Source organism: Triturus cristatus, chromosome 5_2 (genome assembly GCF_964204655.1).
Source record: "Triturus cristatus chromosome 5_2, aTriCri1.1, whole genome shotgun sequence".
NCBI classification, from domain to species: Eukaryota; Metazoa; Chordata; class Amphibia; order Caudata; family Salamandridae; genus Triturus; species Triturus cristatus.
This window is the reverse complement of record NC_140588.1, coordinates 959,918,305-959,946,267: the sequence shown is the minus strand read 5'-3', so window position 1 is coordinate 959,946,267 and position 27,963 is coordinate 959,918,305. Positions and strand designations below refer to the sequence as shown.

Here is a 27,963-nt window from a genome sequence, read left to right as displayed (position 1 = left end):
TTTATAAAATATATAATTGTGAATTCTAATTGCACATATTTGGTTCAAAAACGATCATTGATGAATGTAATTGTTATTGTTTTTGTTTCAAACGGGGCGCTCGCAAAGTTTTTCTTTCATGTCTATGAACTTTGACCTGTATTTCTAGGGGAATTTGGGCACAGGTCAGTAACTTGACAAAGGCTTCGCCGAAACGCGTAGTTCTGTTTTTGTGACACAATAAAGGCGTATTGTGTTGTCCTTGGTGTGCCGCTGGATTTATTTCGGAGAATACTCGGATTGTATCCTGGTGTAAAACATTTGAGGCGGAGTTGTGACCGTTGCTGGCACCGGCGTCGCGAGGGAGGAGAGCGGTGAACTCACAACAAACTTTTGGAAACATATATATATATATATATATATATATATATATCCAAAGTTTATTTATATTCATATAAACATATAAATGTGTATATATATAAATATATATATATATATATACATATAATATATACATATTATATATACACGAGTACACACATACATATAAAAATACTGTTTTGCCAATAACTTTGGCGCTGTTTCATAACTCTGCATGTACTTTACCAAAGAAAGTTTATCCACTTCTGTCAAGCAGGGACAAAAAGAAAGGGGGAGTCCCAAAATGTTGAATACTCCTAATAATTTCCATAGGAATATTTGCTGTCTGATACAGAATTACACCAAATTTGACAGAAAGTTAGGATATCACTCGGAAAACATGCTTTTCAATATTTGGTGTAAATCCATTCACCCGTTTTCAAGAAATGTGTGTTTTAAGAGGTGCTTGGGGTGGTCAAGAAGGGGTTAAAAAGTTAAGTATATCTGGGCAATTGGTCTCACGGTAGTCCCCCAGTACTGAAATTTTAAAAAATAGGGCCCTCTGATTGGCCAAGGGAGCTTTGTCTCCTGTCAAGTATTTTGGTACCGCGGGATCTAGACTGGTCCAATGATACGGAGCAATCTGATTTGTTGACTGCAACTGAGAGAAAAATATTGAATCTGCCATTACAGCACTTGGGAAATCCGTCCTCGTGTCCTAAATTTCCTTCTAAATAGTATAAAAGGGCACCGGAGGGACACCCTAACCCTGTGGCACTAGTGTTTTTTATGTGTATTTGTATAGTGCACAACTCACCCAAGAAGGTATTGTGGCAGTAGTGGGGGGGCTCAAAGTGACTAAGGGGCCAAAAATGCAACAAAAAATGTTTTGGTGCCATGAATACCGCAGTTCTCCTGCAGGACCCAGTGGAGGCCTCCGGTGAGGTTCTGCGGTGCTCCCATGGGACCCACTGCTCAAGCCTCACCTCCATGGTACTGCGGTGCAGTGTGACGGTACCAGGAAAGTGAAGTACTGCACTACTCACAAAAATATTTAAAAAATAAATAATAAGGTTTGAGGATCTGCGGGGTCATGGGTGTCCATGGAAGGTTGGGCACAGGCCCTTGCCTGGGCCCACGCCCCGTGGCCAACTGCCTGCTGTGCCCACTTGAAGACCGTCTGCTGGGGGGTCAGCTGCCCACCGGTAGTATGGTTTAGGGCCTAGTCAGAGTAGATGGCCTGTGGCCAATTGCTGCTGTGCACAGTTGAAGGCCATGTGCAATGAGAGTTGGTCGCCCGTAGGGTTTGAGGGCAGGACTCTACCAGAGGCCTTGCCCCGCAGTCAACCCCCTGTTACGCACGGTCAAAGGCTGTGTGCAGCTGGGGTATTGCTGCCCTCATAAGAACTGGCCGGGGGAGGTCCTATGCAAGGGGGTATTGACCGCCTGCAACTGGTTTGGGCCCAGGACCTGGTCAGAAGCAATGCCCTCCTTCCAACCCTCCCTCCACAGCTCCACTGCGCAGGGCCGAAAGCTGTAGTTAGTGGAGAATTGGATAAATGTGATGAAAAAGCCCCAGAACTGTACTAAAAAAACAAAGGGTAAAGTGGCATTTTTGTTAGGCATGGTAATAAGCTCTTACCTTGCGTTAAAATACCCCAGAAGGTAATGAAAAAAAACAAAGATTAAAGTGACATTATAGCTAGGTATGGTTAAAGCTTATCTTACATTAAATAAAATCCCTCGAAATTCACTGAAAAAAGGTTAAATAATTTTACAGTTAGGTGTTAACATAACATAAAAAAAGAATGTTAAAAAAACACTGAAATGTAACGGGTATAATCTACTGAGCTAACTGTAGCTTGTGCCCCTCACGCATTGCTTATCACCTCACAAATTTTAGGTTTTTGTGAAGTACTGCAAACCACAACCAGGGGGCCTGAGAGTGCTTTTAGAAATGGATAGGTGATAATGTTGGCAGACATCATAGGTAACCATAGGAATCAAATCTAAGTAAACAGGTTACAGATGAGAAAGTTTTGGAAAGAGGTCACAGTCAAATTGACCACAGGAGGCTGCCATGGGATTTTTGTAGGTGCCTAATCTGCAGGAAATGTGTGGCAAACAATGTTTCTTGGTAAACAGCAGTTTCCCTACTGGCCTGGGGTTCATTTGTTGTGTCATTGGATTTGCTTGTCTTTACACTTAGCAAGCATAGTAATTTGAAATGTTGTATTTCACAGAGATTACAGCAGTTTGCAGAATTTGCATTCGCAAACACATACAAGGCCTGGGTCACAAAATGTCTGCAGTTTCAAAGATTGGAGTATGTTTCTACACACCTGGGTTCGCTAACCCTACATTTGCCAAAAGCCTATTATTTCGGAAAGCCACAAGAGTATCCATATAATATTGTATTTTTGTTTGTCTTTTTATATTTATGGGGAAAATAGTTTTCTTTGTTAATGCCTCCTTTCTCAGGCACCTTCTTAAGAAATGGGGGTGCTTCACTTACTTTCCCTTACATACTGCACCACTTCCAGCCATACCCTTAGATGTTCATGGAATCATGGAAAAGGCAGAGCAAATGTATGTCAATATGGACAAAAATTCATGTGAGTTGGCTTACACGTCATTTTCAATAGCCACCCCAAACACTCTTTAGAAGGATATTTTTCTTTATGTCACTTACGACCTAAAACAACTGTATACACATGGTGGAACTTGTACAGTTGTAAATGTCATTTGTTTACACAAAAAACAAAAGGTTTCTGTGTTTGTGAATCAGGATCAGTGTTTTGTGTGCACTATTAGGGTGGTATATGTTTCAACTGCTGAAGCTTGCCTTTGTCCCATTTCAGTTTATCATTGACTGTAAACAGCTTTTGACACTGTAACCTGTCTGGCTATTCTATGCCATTAAGATCTAGGGTATACAGAGATTGTAAACAGCTACATTTTATATTCCTATCACATTTTGTAACACTCATGCACCTACCTCCTCCTGTGGAGTGTGTGTTTTTATTTGCAGATGATGCTACGAGTCTTGTCTATCAAAGATAGGTACCTACCATAGAAGAGGGTATCTTGGTAAACGTTTTGTAACACCATTCTGAGTTACCAGACGTAAAAACCATGTAAAAAGGTTAGGTGTTGGTTTGTTGGTAGTTTTGAGACTCAAGCTGATTTTAAATCTATTTTTTGCAACTGAACATTTGGTACGCCAGTCAGCATAACAGCTCCGCTTTGAAGTCTAATAGGTCTGCGCATAGCCAAGAGAGATCTCCAGGCTTCTCCTTGAAGAAGGACCTGCCTTCCACTTTGACCTGTTCACTGTGATTGTGCCTACCTGCACAAGAACAATCAGCTTACCAATTGTAGTTGAATGGATAAAAGCTTATATTTTGTTTTGTCTATCAGCCCACTGGCAAACCTGAGATATACCAAACTTCGTTCCATTTGTTCCATTAACTTATAGCAGAGGCTGTTTCTTTCTTTACAGTACTACAGTTTTTATAGATTTTTTTAGATGAAATACAATAACATAAAACATTCTTCCCATTCAGTACCACACCTCCCGGCCCATCTCCAAAACCCCAACAAATCACAGAGGGACATGCCCCGCGAGGACATGGCCTTCGGGGCAGTTGCCAAACCATAATTTTCCCACCATTTGCCCCAAATTTTATAAAACTTTTGAGAACATCCTCTAGCAATGTAAGTCGGCTCCTCCACCAATCCCTGCCAGATCCCCGCTCCACCATCCCCGGGGGCTGTTGAGATTTCCATTTGTGTGTTATGTCTCTCTTAGCAACCAGTGTTGCTAGACCAACCAGCATCCAATCACCTCTTGCCTCCCCAAACTTATCCGTAAGTCCTGCGTCAGTTCAGTGGGTTTATCTAGGATCCTAGTCCGGGATCGGCAAATCTGACTCCAGTAACACACAATCACGGGGCACTGCCACACCACATAAAAGATAATAGTCACTGGGAAGGAGCATCGGGTACAGTTGGGATTAGGGAGAATGCCTGAATGTCAGAGCTTTTTTAGCGACATGTAGGTTAAGTGCAAGTAATTTAGTCGTATCATCTTAAGCTGTGCTGAAAAAGTTACCGTGGGGGGGTGGTGGGGAGTATGCATGTCTCCCGCCATTCCGTGTCATCCAGGTCACCCACCCACTGCTCTGCCGGAGCTGCTCCAGTGCCTCCGGAGCACTACTCCATTACTCATTTTCTCCTCCCTCAATCAAAACCCCAGTTTTTTACAGACGGTGTAAATGATCTGAGGGACATTGACCTAAAAGTGACCTGATAATCATCTGTGTCAATATGAGGCCCTATAGCTATTCATGTTATATGATATTTATTATCTGTCTGTGAAATAACTATGCCACCGGTGCTGGTGACTATGGGCCATATGTAGGTAGCATCACATTTACCGACTCATAAATACCGAATTTTACAGATTCGGTATTTATGAATCAGTAAATGTGATGTAGGTAATAATTCGGTAAATTTTACCGAATCAGAAAAATACGGTAATTTTGAATCGGTATTTACCGATTCGGTAATGAGGCATACCTTCCCATTGATTCCTATGGGCCTGGAGGCCCATAGAAATTAATGGGAATCCATTCACCATTACCGATTCAGTAAATACCGATTCGGTAATGGGGGGAGCATATTCAAGGGTGGCAGGGTGTCACATTGACACCCTGTTGCACCCCATAATCTTGCATGTGTGCACATGTGGCGCACATACATGCCCTAAGGGCATGTATGTCTGCCACATGGCACTCTTAAATCTGCAAAATATTACTTTTTGCAAGGTATTCGTTATTTATCACCAACCTGTATTTGGTGGTAAATAACGAATTCTTAATACTAATTTTCACTCTTTAGAGTGCTCCCTACATATGATTTCAGGATTCGGTATTTACCGAATTGGTATTTTACCGATTCCAGAAAATCTGACACCTACATCGCAAATGCCTAAATACCGGTCGGTAATGGGATATTTACCGAATTTCGGCCGTTACCGACCGGTATTTGGCTTCCTACATGAGGCCCTATATATAGAAACTATTTGTGTCATCCAGTGGTGACTTATGCCTACTGTGCAATTAACAGTTCTTATACACCATGCAAATAACATTTCTTATGTATTGTGTAACACGTTTTCATAGAACATTAATAAAGAAAGACTTGAAAAGAGAAATTCATCTTTAGATCCACCCTGGTCGTAGTCATTGACTCGGTCAGCAGCAGGGCAGGCTATGCAGCCTACCACAGTGGCTCACCTAATGGGGGCTCGTGGTCCTTAGGCATTCAGCCCTCACATCGGTGCTCTTGAGTTGCTCACCAGTGCCTTTCCTAAAAGAACACACACTGCTGTATCCTTCTCAGGAGCTCTTTAATTGAAAGCACCTGCAAACCTTTCCAAAGACCATTTGACTGCTGTCTATGAAACAACCTAGAGTGCCTTCCAGTTCTCTTCAGTTCCAAATAAGATTGATGCTACAGATTTGCCCCATTGACTGAATTTAGCCTTATCTCATGGAATGTCAATGGCCTTCTAGCTTATATCAAACGCATGGTGGTCCTCAGGTTCCTTAAACGTCCCCGACCGGACATTGTTATATTAATTACATTTATAAATTGCATTGCTGCCCCAGCAACTGGCGTCCCTGCGCTACGCACCGAACCAGAGTACCACACCAAGGGCCTCATGTAGGTAGCTAAATACCGGTCGGTAACGGCCGAAATTCGGTAAAAAACTCGTTACCGACCGGTATTTAGATAGTTGAGATGTAGGAGGCCAAAAACCCATATTCGGTAAATATGAATCGGTAAATACCGATTCAAATTTACCGAATTCTAAAATACCGCTTCAAATTTACCGAATACATATTTTCCGATTCGGTAAATATGAAGTGGTAAATATGAAGTGGTAATACGGAAAAAGATATGTAGGTAAATTCGGTAATTAAGAAATCCTTGAAAATCGGTAAATAAGAGTCGGTAATTAACACTGATAGAAAGCAGGTGGTAATCATCAACAGTGCATATAAGCAATCCCAAAATGCAACAGCATGGACAACATGGCCGCTCTGTATGTCATTGCAAGGCGGCTACGTCTACAGGCAGCAGGACTGAGGATATGGAGACGGGAGGAACGCATCTACAGACAGCGCATCACACTCTTCCAACTGACTGACGCAGAGATACATGAAAGGTACAGGCTACACCCCCAAACCATCATGGACCTGATAAGGGACCTGCACCCACTCCTGGACCAGCCAACAAGAAGGGCGCATGCCATACCACCACATGTGCAGGTTCTCTGCAGCCTACACCTACTTGCATCTGGCAGTTACCAGGGGGTGATAGCTGCGGTGGGCGGTGTATCCCAGAGTTGCCTGTCCCGTTTCTTCAGGAAGTTCCTGGATGCCATGATGCAGAGAATGCACCACTACATCAGCTTCCCAAACACACAGGCTGAACTGCAGAAAACTAAAACTGACTTTTATCACATGGCACAGTTCCCCCATGTCATTGGCTGTATAGATGGCACACACATCCCAATCTGCCCACCAGCTGCCACTGAGCACATCTACAGAAACAGAAAGTCCACCCACTCCATCAATGTGCAGGTAATCTGCGATGCAGGGAACATCATCACTGATATCGTTGCCAAATTCCCTGGGAGCACCCATGACTCCTACATCTTCCAGAACAGTGGGATCTACACACGACTGCTTGCGAGAGAATTTGGAGAAGGATACCTGCTAGGTAAGTAACAGTGACGCTCCATAGTACTCAGTGCAAATCATAGTGTATTGAGGCATGTGACTGATGTCTCCCTTCTACTCACCTAGGGGACAGTGCATATGCCGTGCGGTCATTCATCCTCACTCCCTACCTACACCCATCAACCCAGAGTGAGAGACGATATAATGTGGCACACAAATCTACACGCAATGTGGTGGAGCGCACGTTTGGACTACTGAAGAGCAGGTTTCGCTGCCTCCATAAGAGTGGAGGTGCACGCCAGTACACACCCATCCTCTGCTGCAAGATTATTGCCACTTGTGCAATGCTGCACAACCTTGCCACAAAGAGAGGCACAGAGGTCGAAATGACATATATTGAGGACAATGGTAATGAGTCTGCAGAGGCCAACGCAGCAGGAGTGCCAACAGCAACAGATGGAAGAGTGAGACGGGCAGAGATCACATGCAACTATTTCTGAATGAGTAAGGGGACACAGCCAGTAGTTGGATGCCATAACGTAGTTTAATCAGGCAGCACTACGCCACGACACAAAGGAAAACGTATTCCAACAACAATGAAAAATAAAATTTTGTTAGTTAAGGGTTACTTCACCCAATTGTGTCATTGTTTTGCCTGACGCTTTAATGTTTGCGCTCACGCGCACCAGTGCGGGATGGAATTGAGGGGGCGTCCTCACTGGCTGGGGTACCAGTGGCACCACGTTGACGCCTGTTGCTCCGACGAGTGTCTGGGACAGGGGGGTTATGCTGCTCCTGCTGGTCGTGTCTTCTGTGTCACCAGCATCCAAAGCGCCAGTTGTTGCAGACTGGCTGGTGAGCAGCACTTCTAGTGCACTCGTGACCCTAACCATCCCCCTGGACACATCTGTGCTGCAGTGTGCAAGGCCCTCCTGCATCGCCACAGAGCGCCTGCAGAGCAGCGATGTGGCAGTCGCCTGCCGGTTCACTGCCCTCGAGGTCAGATCCTTTCTCTGATGTCCCCTGCGCCGTGCTGCCCTGTCCTCATCGTACTTTGAGCACAGCAGCATGATGGATTGGGACATGTCCCGCATGCCCGCTGCCATATCAGCCATGCCCCCTGCCATGGTGCTGATGCCCTTTTCAATGTTTCCAAAGGTATTGTTGAGGCCACGCATTTCTCGCTGTACGGACACCATTGCCCTTGCCTGGATGCGTTGTATTTTCACCATGGTGCCCTCAAGACCTGAGAACACTCCATGGCCCTGCCCAAGGGGAGGTGGACTCTGCGGCCGAGCCCTGCGGCGCCGTCTGCCAACTGTGTGTTCTCCCTCAGTCCCTCAGAGTCGGAAGGCACACTGGCATGGGTTACATCCTGGGGTACAGTGGACGTTTCCGGCCCCCTCGAGTCTTCGGACGATGAGTCGGTCACATCCACCTGGCTGCAGGACGCCTCCTCAACCTGTGCAATGCAGGTGGGGAAGATGGTGGTGACACCTGCAGGACTGGGGATGCTGGCAGGAGCGGCGATGCTGGCTGGGGTGGTGTAACTGCCTGTGGTGCCGTTCCCTGGGCGGTACTGGTGGTGGCCTTCTCTGTGCTGGGTTTGTGGTGTGCCCTCTCTCCCTTGTCATGGCCAGTTCTGTGCGCAGTAGTGCCTGTGGACAGAAAAGCGACAGCAGCTAAGTGTACCTGAAGCATTGTCTTGATGACATGACAATACATTTTCTGTACAGTATCTCAATGTCCTCTGCCTGCTTCTCGCTACTGTGTGTCACATGCCCTGTTATTCTGTGCTAATCGTATCATGTTTGGGCTTTCAGGGACTACATCTCCCATGATGCATTGCAGGCATGCACTAATACCTGTACTGGAGTGGGATTCTCATAGCACATTTGGGGAGTTGGGATAGGGGTAGGGGGGGGCACATTGCTGTGCAAGCGTCTTACCTTGTTTGGAGGTGCCTCTGGCGGAGCTGTGAGCGTCCCCAATCCCCACGATGCTTTCTGGCTCAATCGTTGTCTCCACTAGCTCCTCCAGTTCTGTCAGGGCTGGTGCCCTGTTGCGTCCACCTCCTGTCTGGCTGGCCTCTTTTTTTAATTCTGCCACCTTCCTCTTCGTGATGATACGGATGTCGTACCACCGCTTCTTCAGGACATCGATGTCCCGGGGGGTCACTCCCATGGCATTCACCTGTGCCTGGATTCCAAGCCAGATCTTTCGTTTTTCTGACTCAGGCAGTTGCTGTGACAGTTTTCCAAAAAGTTTCTGGTGCTGCATCACGACCTCCTCCACCAGTACTTGCAGCTCCTTTTGGCTGAATTTCAGCTTTCGCTTCCTCTCCCCTCCTTCCCTCTCTGTGTCCTGGCTGGCCATTCTTGCAGTCTCCAGGGCTGAATCAGGCAGTTGCTCTCTTCCTCTCCTCAGCACTCCCAGCCTCTCCAGAGTCTGCTGATTGTGTGCACCTGCCTGGGTGTGGCCACTCCCTGGTTGGGTGGGGTTTAGGTAGCACAGGATTGGCTGATTCAAGTCATGTGTTTTTGAACTACCGATTCGGTATTTACCGATTCGGTATTTACCGATTCGGAAAATACCACTTCGGTATTTACCGATTCGGTAAATTCCGATTCATGTTTACCGAATTTTACCGAATCGGTAATGTTTACAGATTGTTGACCTACATATAACTTACCGATTCTTAAATACCGATTCGGTAAAATTCGGTATTTAAGAATCGGTAAAAATTATTTACCTACATATGGCCCCAAGGGAGCAGAAAAGGGGGATGAGGACCTCCCAATAGGTGAAAAGCCAGGTTTTTAGCTTTTTCCTGAAATCAAGATGATTCCGGAGATATCTTAGCTAGAAAGGCAACCTTTTCCATAGGGTTGGAGCTAAAACTCGAAAGGAGCAGCCACCGGCTCCAAACCTATAGAACCTTGGAGTTGCCGCCAAATTTAGCTCGGCTGAGCGGAGTGCTCTTTTAGGACGATAAGGTTGAATTAGTTCAGACATGTTGGGAGCACCTGGAGCATTCATAATCCTATGTGCCATACTAAGGGCTTTGAATTGAAATTGGCTCTCAAACAGCAGCCAATGGAGCTAGCAAAGAAGCCACGAAGCGGAGCATAACATAGTTATAAAACAGCAATTTGGCTGCCGTGTATTGGACCCACTATAACCTCTTTAGGATCGATTTCTTGTAACCTAGATAGTGGATGTTGCAGTAGTCTAGCCAAGATAGAATGAGAGATTGGATAATCATCTGACGAATGCGCGGTTCAAATAGGCCAATATTAGGTTTAAGCAGTGCTTAATTTTCCAAAAAACTAAGTGCCAGTGCTCCCGTCAGCAGGCCACTGCAGCTTGCACCACACATTGCCCCTACCGCATGTTCCACACATCTGGAAGAGACGGGCGCGTGGAGACCTGGAACGAACGATGGCTATGGAAGGATTCAAATCAGGACAGCTCTGTACCCTGTATGCCTATATTGTAAAGGCATTGTAAGAGCACCTTATGTGAGACAGTGTCAAAGGTGACGCTTAAATCTAAGAGAATGAGGGCCGCAGACCTGCCTTCATCCACCACTCTATGAAGCATCTCTGGCACTGACAGGTGATCAGATTCTGTGACTTGGTGGGACCTGAAGGCATTTTGGGAGGTGTCTAAAATGCAATTGGCTTCTAAAAACTCCTCCAGGAATTTGTTAATGTGTTTTTCTATCCCCTTGGCTAATAAAGACAGCAGGGAAATATAGCAGTAGTTACTAAGGCTGTTAGGGTTGAGGGAGGACTTTTTCAGGAGGGGAATTACTTTTGCCTGCTTCCATGCCTGGGGAACCATGGCCGAGGATAGTGTAAGATTGGCTATCTCAAGAAAGCGGGAAAAACAGCCTACTGCAATTTTAGGATTGTGTCCTGTGCAAGGGCATCATCTTGTAATCCGGATTTTACCGTGGTGCATAGAGTGAAAAAAGAGGGCAGGTCCAGAAGGGGCAGTTCATTACAAACTGACCATGGCAGAGCTTCCTCTGGTCGTTCAGGACTGGGCTCATCAACAGCAGTAGCTGTAGGCTGAAAACTGGGCGTAAATAGCATAAATCATTTCCACTAGGAAATCTACAATTTTATTACGGTGAGTCATTCGATTCCTCCACCAGCTTAGTCATTGCAGTTGTTGTTAGACTATTAACAATGGAATAGATTTGGACGAGGTGGGGATGGTGCTCGATACTGACCTGTCTGTTAGGATGTTTTATTCTGTGTGTGGTTAGGTACCAAAAATGCCAATAAAAATATTTATAAAAAAAAAAAAAACAATGGAATAAATTTCCTTGGAAGGGTTCCTGCTGTTTGAAATTGTAGTTGAAAAGAACTCTGCTCTGGTTGTTCTTATCAGTTTAGGATAAACTTTGAGTGCATTCATGTAAAGTAACTTTGCCCCAGTGTTGTAGAATTTTGGCCAGGATTACTCAAGCACCTTGCAACGCCTTTTCTCAGTGATTAGCATTTAATTGAACCAAGGAGTAGAGGGCCTACTCCTGTCCTTGACCTGGTAGAAAGGTATGAACTTGACGGCCGAATAGGTCCATGCCTTCATATCCACATCACCGGGACTCTACATTAGGATGCAGCTGGGGGCAATTAAGCAAGATGTAGCTGCCAAATTCCATTATGTTCAATTTATGCCATGGCCTTTTGACTCCAAAAGAGCTTGTGGAGAAGGGTTTCTGTCCAGTTACTCGGAGAAATAATCATTCCTGTGGATAATGTAGTTAATAATACATGAAAGAGAGCGCAATGGCAGTGAAACAGGAGGTTAGATGGATGTCCAAAGGAGAATAGAACCATATTCCACTCAATGTTTGGTAATTGCAACGGTTATTTATATATATGACCTTCAAATGTTGGTACAAAAAACAGTGCAAAGTGTCCCCAGTGAACAAGAAACCTATTAAAATAGTGACATGTTTTGAAATAGACAATTGGTTTCCAACAATAGAACAGTCGACCATCAAGAACAATGTACAATGAACACAGCTTCCTTATTTAATCATAGGGGCTGGTGATTGGTTCACTTTCAGTTATGTCGACGGTGTTTTGACGCCCTTTGCAGTAAGAGGTCTCTTTAGGACCTAATATTATAGGGACATCTAAAAAAACAATGGAAAAAATTATTGCATCATTGTGGGGGCCAAAACATCTACAAGGCCATATGAACGGGTCAAGGAAAAAGGCTGTACCTGCGCGGAAACAACCTCTGTCAGAGTGACATCTGTGCACCACAAGGAGGTGAATGTGTAAGAAGGGTACTCACAAGGGACCCAGCCGGGCCCTGCACACAATGGCGGGCAAGGAAGGAGAAAAGGAAAAACAACCATAAGTATTGACTAATATGCTAATGTTGAAGGAAAGGAAACTGGTGGTAAAGACAACTTACCCCTGTGAGGGGAATGAGCTGACAGAGGGGGCAATTGCAACGAATAGCAAGGCCAATCGTGATGGTTCACGAGGGTCTCAAAAGGGGGAAATAGAATCAAAGGCGTCTATTTAATAGATGAACGAGGTGGTTGAATCAATTGACAATATTAAGGACCCTTTCCCGGGGTTGCGGCAATTAATGCCTAGTACGATGATACTCCCACTCCGACAAGCGGGGGTAAACAAAACATCCAAATTGTCCTCTACATCCGCTCCAACACATCAGTCTGTGTATCTGAAAATATGGGGCAATTAATTAGGGATATGAAGCCAAAAAACATGTAGGCAGCAGTGTCCCAACTGTTAAATGAGCTGCACTCTTACCGTCTTGGTAATCAGACAAACTGGATACAAAGACCCAATAACGCGTGCAGCCGCTACGCATGAGGAAAGAGAAACCGCCCGAGTCCGTCTCCACTTGTTGAATGACAAGGGGCCGGCACTCGCTGCGGGATTTTGTAGATGCTGCTGTATTGCCCGCCAAAACCGTACGTCAAGGCATCACTAGCGATTGTTGCCAGACGATGTTATCTGGTTATCTGTAATCTATCAGTGGGCCCGAAACCAGCGGGGAGATGACATATTGCAGTAAACATAAAAGAAACACCTTATACGATGCGAAAAGTTAGTGCAGTTAGCAGTGTGTAGATTTGTGCGCACTGTTAACACGTAGTATTACTGGAGGATTAGGTGAAAGCAAAAGTGAGCGTCTACCATAATGGAGGAGGGGCAGAGGAATCTTAATCCTAGCATGTAAATCAGTAAGCTAAAGAGGGCTTGGTGACAAAGGCCTCGGGTGCGATTACCAGGCAGTTTAAGGCATTTAAGATGTGTGATACGTCCAGGGGGCTTAACTTAAAAGCTAAATTTACCAAAGAATAGGTGAGATATCAAAATGACATTACATGCAATAATCGATCAGACATGGCGCAGTTGGAGCGGTACATATTGGTTGTGGCCAAGGCATACGTCTGTTCAACGCAGTCCATGTAGATGTTAGCTAAATTTGGTGCGAAGACAGCTCTGGGTCAGGTTGCACTCAAAAAAATTATGATTCTTCTTTGCTTCCTCTATGCTCTACAGAACGTCTTTTTTTAGATGGTAGGCTCCCACATATAGCGTTCGCTAAATGTCGCCGTTCAGTTTCAATGGAGGCCTGGGAGTAGTGGACATCCAGCTGTATTACTGGGCATCCCAACTCCTAGTTATTGCTGACAGGGAGCTGGGGTGACCCAGCCTACCAACTAGAAGTGTCTCTGTACTGGGGTGAATGTATGACATTGTTCTGCATTCTGTCCATCAATTGTTGTTTTTGCATTTGTCACCCCAAGTGGGACGGGTATGCTCAGACGTGAGTCCCGTGCTCTCCATGCCACTGAAATCAAGCTATCCTGGCTGAAGAGGGGTGAAACCCCGAAACCGGTCCTAGGATGCTTGTTTCCAGTCCAGGGAGGACCTGGCTTGGCAGTTCGGGCTGGACTGTTCCCATGAGGCACAGGGTCAAGACTGATTTGCATATGGCTGGGTTCAAACTGGAATGGCATGGTGAGCAAAAAAACGATGGATTTAGGCCCAGATCTCTGTACTGGGGTGAATGTATGACATTGTTCTGCATTCTGTCCATCAATTGTTGTTTTTGCATTTGTCACCCCAAGTGGGACGGGTATGCTCAGACGTGAGTCCCGTGCTCTCCATGCCACTGAAATCAAGCTATCCTGGCTGAAGAGGGGTGAAACCCCGAAACCGGTCCTAGGATGCTTGTTTCCAGTCCAGGGAGGACCTGGCTTGGCAGTTCGGGCTGGACTGTTCCCATGAGGCACAGGGTCAAGACTGATTTGCATATGGCTGGGTTCAAACTGGAATGGCATGGTGAGCAAAAAAACGATGGATTTAGGCCCAGATCTCTGTACTGGGGTGAATGTATGACATTGTTCTGCATTCTGTCCATCAATTGTTGTTTTTGCATTTGTCACCCCAAGTGGGACGGGTATCCTCAGACGTGAGTCCCGTGCTCTCCATGCCACTGAAATCAAGCTATCCTGGCTGAAGAGGGGTGAAACCCCGAAACCGGTCCTAGGATGCTTGTTTCCAGTCCAGGGAGGACCTGGCTTGGCAGTTCGGGCTGGACTGTTCCCATGAGGCACAGGGTCAAGACTGATTTGCATATGGCTGGGTTCAAACTGGAATGGCATGGTGAGCAAAAAAACGATGGATTTAGGCCCAGATCTCTGTACTGGGGTGAATGTATGACATTGTTCTGCATTCTGTCCATCAATTGTTGTTTTTGCATTTACCAACTAGAAGTAGCGCGCCTTGGGGTGGGTGGTGTTATGCACCAGGCCAATTCCCCTCTGTATCCTGGAGATCACCAGAACGGTCTTTCTGGTGTGGTGGGCCCCTAACAGATTTACAGGGTGGAATAAGAAATTAGCCCAACAGACTTTCCTCTGGAGGGGCTGTTGGCTGGAACATAAAACACGCTGGAGAGGTTCTGACTTTGGGATCTGATTGTGATCACAGTCCTGGGCGACATAAGGCGGGGCTCCCACATATACTCATTTAATGACCTCCAAACCCACTTTAGACTTTCTCACACTGAGTTCCACATGCAACTACAGTGCTTGGGCAGTATCAGTCACACTTAACTTAGCTGCCCGTGTTTAGTCCCCTAGAGTGGGTGACCTGGAAGACATGGAATGGCAGGGGCCGTGCATGGCCCCCCCAGGTATTCACATGCACTTAAGCTACATGTCGCCAAAAAGGCTCTTGCACGCAGGCATTTTTCTGAGTCCAACTTTACTCAATGCTCCTTCCCAGTGACTCATTTCTTTCATGTGGTGTGGCAGTACCCCGTGATCGTGAGTCAGACTTGCCGATCCCTGATTAGCATCCTAGATAATCCCATTGAACTGACGCCAAAAGACACGCTTCTAGGTCTCATAGATGAGTTTGGGGGTGCAAGAGGTGATCTGATGCTGGTTGGTCTAGCAACACTGGTTGCTAAGAAAGACATAGAACACAAGTGGAAATTGTAACAGTTCCCGGGGTTGGCGGAGTGGAGATCTGGCATGGATTGGTGTGCCAAGCAGGAGGAGCTGACTTGCATTGCAAGAGGATGTCCTTAAAAGTTTTATAAAATTTGGGGTAAATGGTGGAAATATTGTGGTTTGGCAACTGCGCCGGAGACCGCGTCCTCGCCGGGCCATGATCCTTCGTGATTTGTTGGGGACTTGGGGGTGGGTGGGGAGGTGTGGTACTGAATGGGAAGAATGTTTCATCTTGTTATTGTATTTCATCTAAGAAATCCATAAAATCTGTTTATAAAAAGTAAAAAGTTCCTGTCCCCAAAACTGTAGTACTGTAGAGAAAGAAGCGGCTTCTGCTATAAGTAAATGTACGAATGGAACGGAGTTAGGTATATCTCAGATTAGCCAGGAGGTTGATATACAAAAAAATAAGCTTTTATGCATTCAACTATAATTGGTTAGCTGACTGTTCTGGTGCAAGTAGGGCACAATCACAAAGAACAGGTCAACGTGGAGGGCAGGTCCTGCTTCAGGGAGGACTCTGGAGATCTCTCTTGCCTAGACACAGACCGATAGAATTTAAAGCAGAGCAGTTATGCTGACTGGCATATTTGGCGAAAGATTCTGGCCCTGTATTTATGGACACATCTTTATTGCAGATGCTGTCTGAAAATATTTTGAGTAAGTCAAATCCTTGGATAGGAGTTGTTTTCACCACAAATTTGACCTCATTTTCCCATCTCTGGTCCTTTCAACTCGAACCACTGTGGTTAAGTCCTTTCTGCCTCTCCCTCTTGGCTGGCTATGAGTTTTAATTTAAGCTTGCTCCAGGGCTCCTGAATTGTTGGCAGCAGCTGCAATGTTCAAAAGAATTTTTCAGTTCCCCTATTCTCCAGCCTGTAATACAGAAGAAGCTATCTTTGTGTATGATGACCACTATCTCTCCAGATTATTCTTGGTTAAAACCTAGTATATTTGGGCATCCGCAGCTTACTTTAGCACTGGGACACAATTAAGAATTCGCCAAAATAGACATTTTTAGCTGCACAGCTCCAGCGGAATAATCTCCCTATTTAGTTTACTCAAATTGTGGTGGACACAGTGCTGGTGGAGCCTCTTCCATCTTAAATAATGATTGATGCCAGACGTGTGTTGCAAATAAACCAAGCAAATAATTTTTAAAAGTTGTAAAACAAGATTATCAGGTAAGGCAAGTATTTGATAAGAAAAATGCAACAATAAGGAAAAACTGATTAGGAGTTAAAAAATGTATCCAAAAAAGCATATTTCCATATGAAAAAGTGAGGAAAGGTGATTCAATTAAAATGTATCAATGTTGAATGTTGAAAAAAGTGCACTTGTGGAAGACGTAATGGCATATAGGAAACAAGCAAGAAGGGGGAGCCCATAGAAAGCAGAGCGGCAGAGATCTTAAATGAAAAGTAGAGCGTAGAAGGAAGCTGATTCTGATGGCTGACACTTAATCCACGTTTATCAGTTGTAGTCTGAAATATTGAGTATTGAGTAGGGAATATTGTGATGCCTTAATATTGTAGCCAATATATTAAGGACCAAAATATCGAAAGCTAAGTGGATAAAGGGAAGTATAGATGTACTATTCTTAACTCCACCTCTACATATTGTGATGATATGTATCACAAAACATATATGTAGAGTTAGGCATAGAAAATCTATACATACTAACCTGTCGATGTTTTTACTTTTATTCCCTATAGTCTCCCACCTCCCCGATGATTAGGTAGCCCCTTATGATAGCCTTTTAGGCCTCCCAAAGTGTACGGTGTCAGTGAAGTAATTTTCTGTTGCTTGTAAGAGATCATCTGTTACTTTCAGGTCTGCCACGATTCTAGACCCGGGTCTGCAAATAATTTCTAAGATAATGAGTGCAACTTCGTCACCAGGGGGTAGTGATCTAAGATTCCCCTGGCAGTGCATTTGAAATCTGTGAATCTGTTAGTAGTATCAAGTGTTGTGAAGGAGTAGTCTATCCCCGATTAACAATTGTAAGCCCCAAATTAATAAGTAAAGCACTGCTCAGTTCCATGGAGGTCCCTCTATATGTCAATGATTCCCAATACTTGTGTGAACCCACCCTATATAATGTGTCTAACCCAGATGGTGTTTTGAATTGGCTTTGTCCGCACCTGGGTCCATAAATAAGATAAATATTCCACTTACTAATGTCAGTTCATCCAGAAATTATTACAACGTTGCTCCTAACGTCTGTAGTGCATTGCCTTGGAAGCCCGGAGTCATGTAAACAATTGGCTAAGAGTAGTCTCTGCCCCTCCCTGGGCACTTCAAAGCTACACATTGTTCCACACTATCCCTCTTATTCGGTCTGGGTGGAGATTGATTGATTTTGTAACTAGTATGGCAACTCTCCTAGACCTGATGGTGTATCCTGAGTGGAGAAATTGCCTGTATTTCCCACTCCCAATGAACTGGAATTGTTTAAGTTTCAAATGTGTCACCTGGAGGTACACTTTATCAGCCTTCTGAGTGGACAGTACCCTTTGAAACAACCCATGCTTTATCTTATTACCTAGGCCATTGACGTACCAGGTCATGCATGTCATAGAAAGTGCCTTTTTTTTACAGCTTTTACTGTTCACTGTTGTGACCTGCACAGCGGGAGTGTGCCTAATAGGTCCCCTTTTCAGTCATTTTGATGCCTCTTTTGTCTTTGCAGGTAACATATAATTGTGAACTATTCCAACTTTCCCCCACCTTGCATCTTCAGGCCATGGCCTTCACCTATACAATAGCAATTAAGTTTTTGATTGTTGGATAAGACTCTTTATATTATCATCTAGTTGCTGCCCTCTCCTCTGGTGGACTTGGTGCTACTAGTTTTAGCCTGGCCCGTATACTTTTCCTTCTCTTAATTAGGGAAGTTATACCTGTTAGTGATCACCTTCCTTGTGCCTGCCCCACTATGGCTTTTTTCAGCCAAATTGACTCACCTCTCCTTCCTCTGGCAGACTTGTCACTCATGTACCATAGCGTGTTAGTTGACCAGCTATGCACTTATGCATGTTCAGTGTTAGCGTTCAAGAAAGAACCCTCAATTACATGCAGATCCCCTAACCTTCCAGCCACCAATTTGGATTTCTCAGAGTCCGAAATCTCTGAACCTTCCTTTAGGGATCTTACGGGATCCTTCCACTATTTCGACAAGCCTTTTCCTAATTCATTGACTGTGCACCTTCCCTCTTGGGCCTCATCCATTGCTGTGAAATACCAAGCTTTCCTCCGCCATGCCTCTCTACTTAGCGGGGTACAGCATCATGTGTATTACATTTCTTGTTTTTAGTTGTGTTGTGCCTGAACTGCTTGTGTGAAGCCGGGAATATCCGGATCTGTGTGTTTTCATATTGTAAGGGGCTTTTACTCTATTGCTGCTTACAGTATGCCATCTTTGTCCTGACAGGGGAAGATGTTGGCTGTTATTGCTCTAGGTCTACCCCCTCCCCCCCAGGTTTAGTAAAAACATTGGTGTCCTGTGGGCTCTTTCTGCAGAGAAGAATTTTGACCATCCCTGCAGATGGATCGTGTCCATGTCGAGGGACTCTACAAAAAATTAAACTAAGGATCCATCTACCTGCTCTGAACCCCCCGCAAGTTGCCCACTGCCTCTTCCTCAATTGCTGTTAGTCCTAGTTGTTGTCTCAGTCATTTGGGGGCATATGTATCAAGCAAATTTTTAATCGCAAACGCTGCGTTTGCGATTAAACATTCGCAAAACGGGATGTATTAGGCAGAATCCCATCGCAAAATTAAGGAATTGCTAATTTAGCGATTTCTTAATTTTGCGTAAGCATTTAAGAAATCGCAAATTGCGATTTCTGAAATGATATGTAAAAAGCACCCAAGTTGTGCGAATTATCCTTAAGAAATCGCAAATTACCACCAACTTCCAGTTGGTGGTAATTTGCGATTTCCTTTCAAAATGCACTATTTTTAATTTTGCAAAGTGCCACGTGACGCTCATACATGCCCTTAGGGCATGTATGTGCGCCATATGCACACACATGCTCCTTTCAGGGGTGCATCAGGGTGTCATCATGACACCCTTGCACCTTTGAAATTATTCTCAAATAGCGATTAGCAAATTGCGAATTCGCTATTTGAGAATTACTTCCCATTCATTCCTATGGGTCTCCTGGCCCATAGAAATGAATGGGCAGGTATTCCTTAATTGCGATTTCGCAATTTGCTAATCGCAATTAAGGAATTTTAAGAAATCGCAAAAAGTTTGCGATTTTTTTAAATACATCCCGTTTTGCAATTCTCAAATAGCGATTCTTTAAAAATCACTATTTGAGAATCGCAAATGGTGATGTTGATACATATGCCCCTTGATTATTTCTCCATGTTTTTTTTATGTCTGAGGCATGTTCTACTGTCGTTTTTTCCACCACTTCTGTATGGCTGGGCATTTTTCTAAGATCTGCCCTAATCAGAGTAATGTCTAGTGTCATAATATCTATTTGTATTGTAATGCAGTTCTTAATCTTAGGCTAGTGCTAGGATTCCCCTGAACGATGGTTCTTGTCCATCCTGTTTGTCCACTTTGGATATGAGGCTTCCCATGGTTGACTCATAGTTTTGTGTTTGGTGGGGGCTATTAAGAAGGCATAATTCTACAGTCTGTTTTGTTGGGAGAATCTTGCAGCTCGGTAGTGTCCTATTTCGCATGGATATAAGCCGTGATTGCATCCTCCTCTGTCACTGCCCCCACCTCGCACTTTGTCTCCTTGCCGCTCCCCGAGAAAACAGTTTGCCACCACTTCTAGCGTCACCACCAGTTTTTCAGCTTCAAACCCGATCGCGTACATCCTGTAGATTGTCCTAATAGTGTTGTGTCCAAAACTGAAAAACACTTTAAAACACCTACTTTAAATTCTAAAATCTGCAACTCTTTCATTTCACAGGTCCAAAGAATCCTTCTTCTGGAGAAGTTCATATCTGGGTGAAGGATACAAAAGATTTGCCTCAGCTTCGGCCATCAGGTGTTGACTCTTTTGTAAAATGGTATGTTCTTGCAATAACAAGCCTTAGGCACAAAATTAAGCACTGCACTTGTTTATGCCTATATTGAAGCACAATTGACCACAAGTGCAAATATGCCATAATGCAAGTAATTTCTTGCAAATGCAGACACTGTGCTCTTCCATTAAAGACAGTTTTCTCTTCTTACTTTAGAGTGCAGGAGTAAAAAAGTACAAATAGGTATTTGTGCAAAAGTGGTAAGTAGATGTAATGCCCATCTGCGCTATGATCTTAGGGAAAAAGCAGCCATCAGAAAGTGGTCTTCAAGGTAAGCGTGTAACATGGAGAGATGACCCAAGATTCACCTCCGATACTGAAAACCAAGTTACCAAAGGAAGGTTATCAAAGCTCAGAAGAACGGAAGGCTGTTAGGTTCTTTTCGGTCTAGGTTTACTCTGAGCTATCAAGACATCAGTTGTTGGTACTTACATTTTACTCTTGTTTATTCTTGATGTACCTGGAACTGAAGAATGTCTTTCTAAGTGTAGGAGGCACTTTTAATTCTCTGGCTCATCTAAGAAACCAAGAAATATACCACTTGTTACTCAAAAACGTTATTAAATTAAGCTATGTGTGTATTCTATGAGGACTGTATTGCCTACCTGTAGATGAATTGGCCATTCATAGTCATTTGATATCTCATTATCAAATGATTGGTTTTTCAAATTATTAGTGTTCAATGTAACATATCCAGTTTTTGCATAGTAATTCCTTGCAAACTACAACACAGCTACCCGGCAACTGTATAATATTCTCTGTTCCTCTGAATTATGCATTATAATATTAGATGAAGTTCAAATGCATTCACAAAAAGATCAAATAACCAATGACGGAGACAGTTACTATTACAAAAGGTAACCTATATGGAAGTATTCATACAACTTGGTTATTTTCTGCATTGTCAGCGCGGACATCAGTTTTGTGTTTTTTCTATTTTTCAGTTATGTGCTTCCCGACACGAGTAAGAAGAGTTATCAGAAGACTCGAGTCATAAAGAAAGACCCCAACCCGGTTTTTAACCACACCATCGTTTATGACGGGTTCCATACGGAGGATCTGAAGGACGCCTGTGTTGAACTGACCATATGGGACCATGAAAAACTGACCAACCATTTTCTGGGGGGCATCCGATTGGGACTTGGTTCTGGTAAGCAGACTTCTTCACCAAGTTCTGCCCTTCTCCGCAATTTGAAGTTCTTTGTGACATTCTTGTTCTTTTGGAGATTAAATTATAAGCTTCTAGGCACACAGCAGGCAGTGCAGTGAACCTTCTGCCACCTGAACTTGAAAGCAGAAGGTATTCTAGCTCACTCCGAAATGTGGATCATTAACACAAAGAACATTTCCTACTTTAGATAGTGGACAGGGGACTAGTCAGCCATAAGGAGATTGTGGCTGAGAATGCAAAGGAGAGGAAAACTTTCAGGTAAAGGAGTTGGGAGGGCATGAGGAGGTACAGAAGTGGCTCTGAGAGTGCCCCCTCCCCCACAATTAAAAGAAAAATATTTATCACTAAAGAATATATGTCATTTTAGGAGTTAAGGAGTTCTTAACCTAATATCATTTGTCATCATGACATTGTGAAAAATCATCATGTCAAGTTTGATGTGTGAGAAAAGCATTGCTAAGGTTTATGAAAGCCCGTAAAGTCAGCTCAGTTACATTCCTTTTCTGCACTCTTTCTGACACTCTCTAGACATATGCCCACATCCACTCTTCTAGATGTCTCTTACAGATGCTGAAAATCCACAGAGGCAGTCAAAATGTATGCATGCAAAACTGACTTCTAGGATTAATAGTAATTTTTTCAGTTTGCTTATTTTTCCATGCATGTGTTTTATGATTCTGTCAATTAAATTGTGGATAATTTTGGTTTTTAGATTTGTAAACAGCTGTATGTTACCCTTGTGTGTGCAGCTAATAGAGATTTTAATTAGAAATTGCTTCTATATAGCTAATCATGTAGCAAAGGCCTACTTCAGGCTAAAACCTCTCAAATACTCTGGCTCTGTTCCATGGAGTAGTAAATAATGGGGAGGTCTTGCAGAAAGGCATTAAAATAAAAGGCAAGACAGTCAGAATAATGAAGGACTGCACAAAAGTGAAAAAATGGTTTCTAATAGGCTTGTTTTTGTTTTACTGCATCATATAGAAAAAGGATATTCAATATATAAAGACTCCTCGCATAGCTGTGACATGCCATTTCTGACAAGCATCATGCTATATTTCTGAAGAGCCTCTTCCTTGTACTCCTCCTTCCGATGTTTCTGAGCCGGCAGCTTTTTACTCACCCCAGCCTGACGCCCCCTCCTTTGCTAAATATATTTTCTCATGCTCTGCGCTGATTATGCACCCAGCTTCCAAAAACCTCCATCTGAACTACTCCTTTCTTATCTCATACATTTCTAATAACCACATCTATGTTAGAGAATTCAACCTCATTTCAAGAATACAAATGACACCTTTATTGACTTCTTACCACAATTGGTAATGGCTTTATTCAGCACTATTTGAAAGTCATACTGATCAAAGGGGCCACTATGGACCTAATCCCTGCAAAATATACTTCCATCCTTCCAAAGAGCATGATCATCGTAGACTGGTCTGATCATTATCCAATTTCCTTCTGAATGTCATTGTGAAGAACTTGCAATGTGGAACAACCTAAGAACCAGAAAACGTAGGTTTGAGGCGTGAGCGAAATAAACCTCAATGACCTTGCCACCAAATTTGCAACATATCTTCAATGTTTTCTTGGTGAACATGCTGTAAATTATGCTAGTAATACATTAAATTATCTTCTGTTTGAAATTGTGAATGACGCTGTGCTACTGAGGGATTACAGACCTGGTCCGTGGTAGATTAAGCAGTTGAATGATGAAACAAACTACTCGGAATGTCTGGACAGCTGTGACATCTCAACCATTCCAAGTCTAATCAAGAACACCTATATGCAGCAAGAATGTAATGTGAAAATAATATTTTTCAAGCTTAACCAGCTGTTTTCTGGTCTCCAATTAAATTAGCTGGAAGCTGGCTGAAAAACTATCCTTTACTTTCTGAACCAGAAAAGAAATATGAGAAAAATGTAGCTGATTCTTTGCCACTAAATTCAAGGTTATTCAATACTTCCTTCCCTCACAAAATCATGCATTATATTGTCATGGACTGTAGTGAGGAATTCATCCCTTGTAAATACATGGTGACACTGATGTCACTTGCATCTTCATATGTAAACGATACTGTGGTTCCAGATATGCCGAATAAAGAGGCGCCTAGCAGAGATGAACATAACAAGTGCCACCTCCAAAATCGAATGGAAAAAATGCTTTACATCAGGTTCTTAAAGACTAGGATAAACTGTACCAAGAAAAGAGACTGGTTTGATTTATAATGCTCCCCATAAGATCCAGAAACATCTTTGATAGAGGTTCACCATCATCAAATTTCTTTAGTATATCCTTTACAGATCAGATAGAGCAAGAGGACTTTAACCCCCAATACTCAATCTAATTCAACTAAACAAAACAGATCTGGAACCAATAAGACTGATTGAGATGGACAACTAAAATTACAGTATCACAGGCTCCTTTACAAGAATGTACCACTTCACATGAAAAATAGACTGGCAACATAAAGAAAACATAATAAACTTGAGGGGCACACTTGGATATTGAAGATGATGATGATGATGACAGCATAGTCAGCGAGCTCCATCCCTGAAACAGCCAACTTACCGTCATAGAGCTACATCCTGTGGTTTGTCTATGCCCCACACGGGTGCTCTACCTAGAGTTATTATCACCTACATCTTTAACTTCAGAGACGTGATCCTTCAGGTGGCCAGGAAACATGACCCTCAGTTTTCTGCACAAGCAGAAACATGTTATTCTATCCTAACTTTAAACAACTGGTCTAACAGTAAAGATACAAGTTTGAGACAGTAAAACAAGAATGCAGGAAGTGGGAATAAGCTTCATTAATCTGATCCCAACCAAATTTCAAATTTTGCAGAGGAAAAATCCTGGCCCTTTTTATATCAGCTGAAGCATAAGATTGGTAGGAATGTTGACACCTGGCTGGAGACCCTGGGACAAAACTGAGCCAACAGAAAGCAAAGCAACATATAGCCCCACTCTTGTCCAAGCCAGTTCAGGAAAAAGAGATCAAGGGGATCCATAACTATCAGAGCTTCAAGACATTTATATAAAACTGTAGTGAGCACAACAAGAGCTGGGTGGAAATATGCTTGGCTAGGTGCTGACATTGTTCCTCTTTTTTCAGAAAGGTGACAGAAGTAATGTGGCAAAAGATTTACCTATTACCCTTCTTGACAGCATCCAAAAATGTCTGCATGCACACTGTTGTGTAGACTTGAGAATTTGGTGGAGGAGAATGGGATTCTGTCCCATTGTCAAGCAAGCTTTCATAAAAGAAATTAGCACTATAGATAGTCTTTTAGATTTTCCCTTGTATTATCAAAATATGTTGTGCTAAGGATAGTGCAAATCTATGTGGTATTTGTTCATCTTCGCTGCGCCTTCCACAATTTTCCGAGGGATCCTTTGTGGTCTTCCTTACTCTAGCAGGGAATCCTACTGAGTGATCTACATATGAAGAGTAGGCTTCATGAGGGTAGTTTTGCCAGGATTTGATGGGGCCCTGCTGAGGAATCCTCCATACCCTTTCAGGTCAGCAGCAGAGCTTGGCAGGACTATTCGTTGACTCTCTTGCTAATTTCTTTATATATGAATAAGGTGATTTAAGCTGTTGAGTTCTGTGTTATTGAAGCCCCCGCTATGAGAGGCAAAAACCCTTTGAAACTCTTGTTTACCAATTGCATCCTTTTGGTGTCTATAAATCTCCTGGCACTACAGATTATACTTGAAAAGTCTGGTTAGTTTAGCCACAATAAAGGTTCATTAGTTAACACACACAAGACAAAATTGATGGTGTTCAAGCCATAAAAAGGTATAAAAAAATGTTTTAAGGTAAACTCCACTACTTCCATCAAATGTAGGAGTTTACTTATTTAGGAATTGATTTTCCCTAAGATCTAAAATGGAAAAAGCTAATAAATAAGTCATGAGGCCTGGTGAAGCAAGATCCCTGTGCCATTTTGCTATTTTCCCTTGACAAGGGTGGTCTTTTAATTTACCCATGAGTGGAGTTGCATAGAGTACAGGGTCAAAGCACAACATTCTGCACTATTGGGATACATTGATGTGTCTGATTGCATAGATACGAAGGAATGTTACAAAAGCGCCTCCTCTGATTGCCCATAGCTCTGTCCATTCCATTATACTGATCTTGCGATTATGGATATTGCATCTATTGCTGAATTAAGACCTATCCTGTGTTGGGTATGATTGTGGGGCACACCAGAGCTGAGCTATTTCTGAGAGGCCCTCTGGGAAGTCCTAAAGCTAGAGGGAAGCCCCTTATTTAAAGGTGCATTCAAAATCTGGATATGGGTGGCATGGCTGCGAATTCATTGATCAGGAGGCTTAAAACAAACTTTCTGAGTAGAAAATGTGTACTAATTGTGAATATTATTAAGACAATATCGAACCTGTGGCAGCCAAGGTTTTAGACTTTAAAATCCGCTTCGAATTTTACCAGTGAATACATGTTTACTTATAATTGGGAGAGTGCCTGTTTAGAATAAAAATACTGTAGTTTTTGTGCAGACCAGATATAAGATAACAGCACTTTCAGTTTTTATGCCCAGTTTATGCTAACACGAAGATAAAATGGCTACCAAATTGCTCATCATTAAGGCTATAAGGATAGTGGCACATGCTGTGGGTTAGTTAAAACTGATGCTACGTTGGTTGGTGGTCTTTGCACTCCCGCAGTTTTTATTGTCCGCATGGAATTCAAGAAGACGTTTTAAAAAGTGAATTGTATTTTACTTTTTATTAGGTATATTGGGAGAGCCTCATTCAAGATTTTAATGGGCAATGCGCATTGATAGATGTTTTTTGCTTGTTTTTTTTATACACAGGGGTGTCGGTGGGGTCTTATTATGACCTTTCATGAGAAGCATTTTATTGTAAAATGTTCTTAATTGTTATTTTTAACGTTTTATTTTTAGTGCATTTGATGGTATCAAGTTTGATTATTTTTTTCCCGAAAATTAATTGAATTGAGAAGATCCTCTGACTCTGCCTCAAAAATTGTACTTTTAAAACATTTTAAAATGCACAAGCAGCTGATGTGCGCCACTAAGATTTTGTTTCTGAGCGCATAAATACATTTAGCAAAAGAGTTCTAACGAATTATTTCTCAGCTACAATCTCCTCAAGCATCCCATACCCTGCTTGTAGCATTTCACAATTTATTGAATCACCGGTCTACCTTTTTTTAAAGTAAAATTCAGAAACACAAAATGGCATTGAACTGGACAGCATTTGCAAGCCATTGATGTGTCTAGTTTGACAGCAATCCGGCTCTGCCTGAAATTCTGCTTGATCATTTTCAATCATTTGTTGACTTTCTCTTAGTCTTAAAGCATGCACAGTGCACTGCTGTCTTTTAACTAGGTTTGTGCTATGCAAATCCCAAATGCATACGCACATACGTGTATGTATGTATGTATGTATGTATGTATATGGTATTTCTATAGTGCAAACCTAACCAAAGGGCAGCAGAGCGATGTACAGGGTCAAAGACAAGCATAACGTCAACGAGTGATAGGAGAGTTAGCTGGGTTAGCAGGTAGTGCATTGTGATGTAGTGTCCTTTAAAGAGGTGATTCGTCAACTAAGTTGAAGCAGTGTTGGGGTGGTCCTGATGGATACAGTGATGCTGTTTCAAATCCTGGGTGCGTAGATGAAAAGACCTGCTGCCTTGTCTGGAGACTGATGGTGTCCTGGCTGGTGTGGTGCAGAGAACCACCAGAGATGATGATCTTCTCAGACAGATACTGGTGGTGTTGGTCGTGATGGCTTTGTAAATGATGCAGCTAGTTTTGAAGATGGTGCAGGCCGGCAAGGGAAGCAATGGAGTTCCATCAGAGATTAAGGCCATCTCTGAAGAGACCATTTTAACAATATCCTCCCTTCCTTCTCGCCTAATGATATTTTTCTCGCTAAGTGGATGAAAGCATTGGCTTTTACTATACTTGACATCCTTCTCACCTCATTTCAACTCACTTAATTGTTGCATCATGTCCATGCAGGGAAAATCTGGTATTATGAAACCTCTTCTAAAAGAAAATGTTCTAGATCATAATGAACTGAGCAACTACAGGCATATTTCCCTACTTCCTTTTTTGGTCAAAAT

General features: G+C 43.1%; 1 protein-coding gene across 2 annotated transcripts in view; it reads left to right on the top strand.

Annotated features, from left to right (window-relative positions):
• Positions 1-27,963, top strand: part of LOC146829470 (synaptotagmin-like protein 2) — a 704,022-nt gene that overhangs the window by 610,521 nt on the left and 65,538 nt on the right. For both annotated transcript variants that reach the window (XM_085608155.1, XM_085608153.1), the window contains exons 15-16: positions 20,559-20,658; positions 21,618-21,823. In XM_085608155.1, coding sequence (XP_085464281.1) covers positions 20,559-20,658; positions 21,618-21,823 — 306 coding nt within the window. The remainder of the gene's footprint in view (positions 1-20,558; positions 20,659-21,617; positions 21,824-27,963) is intronic.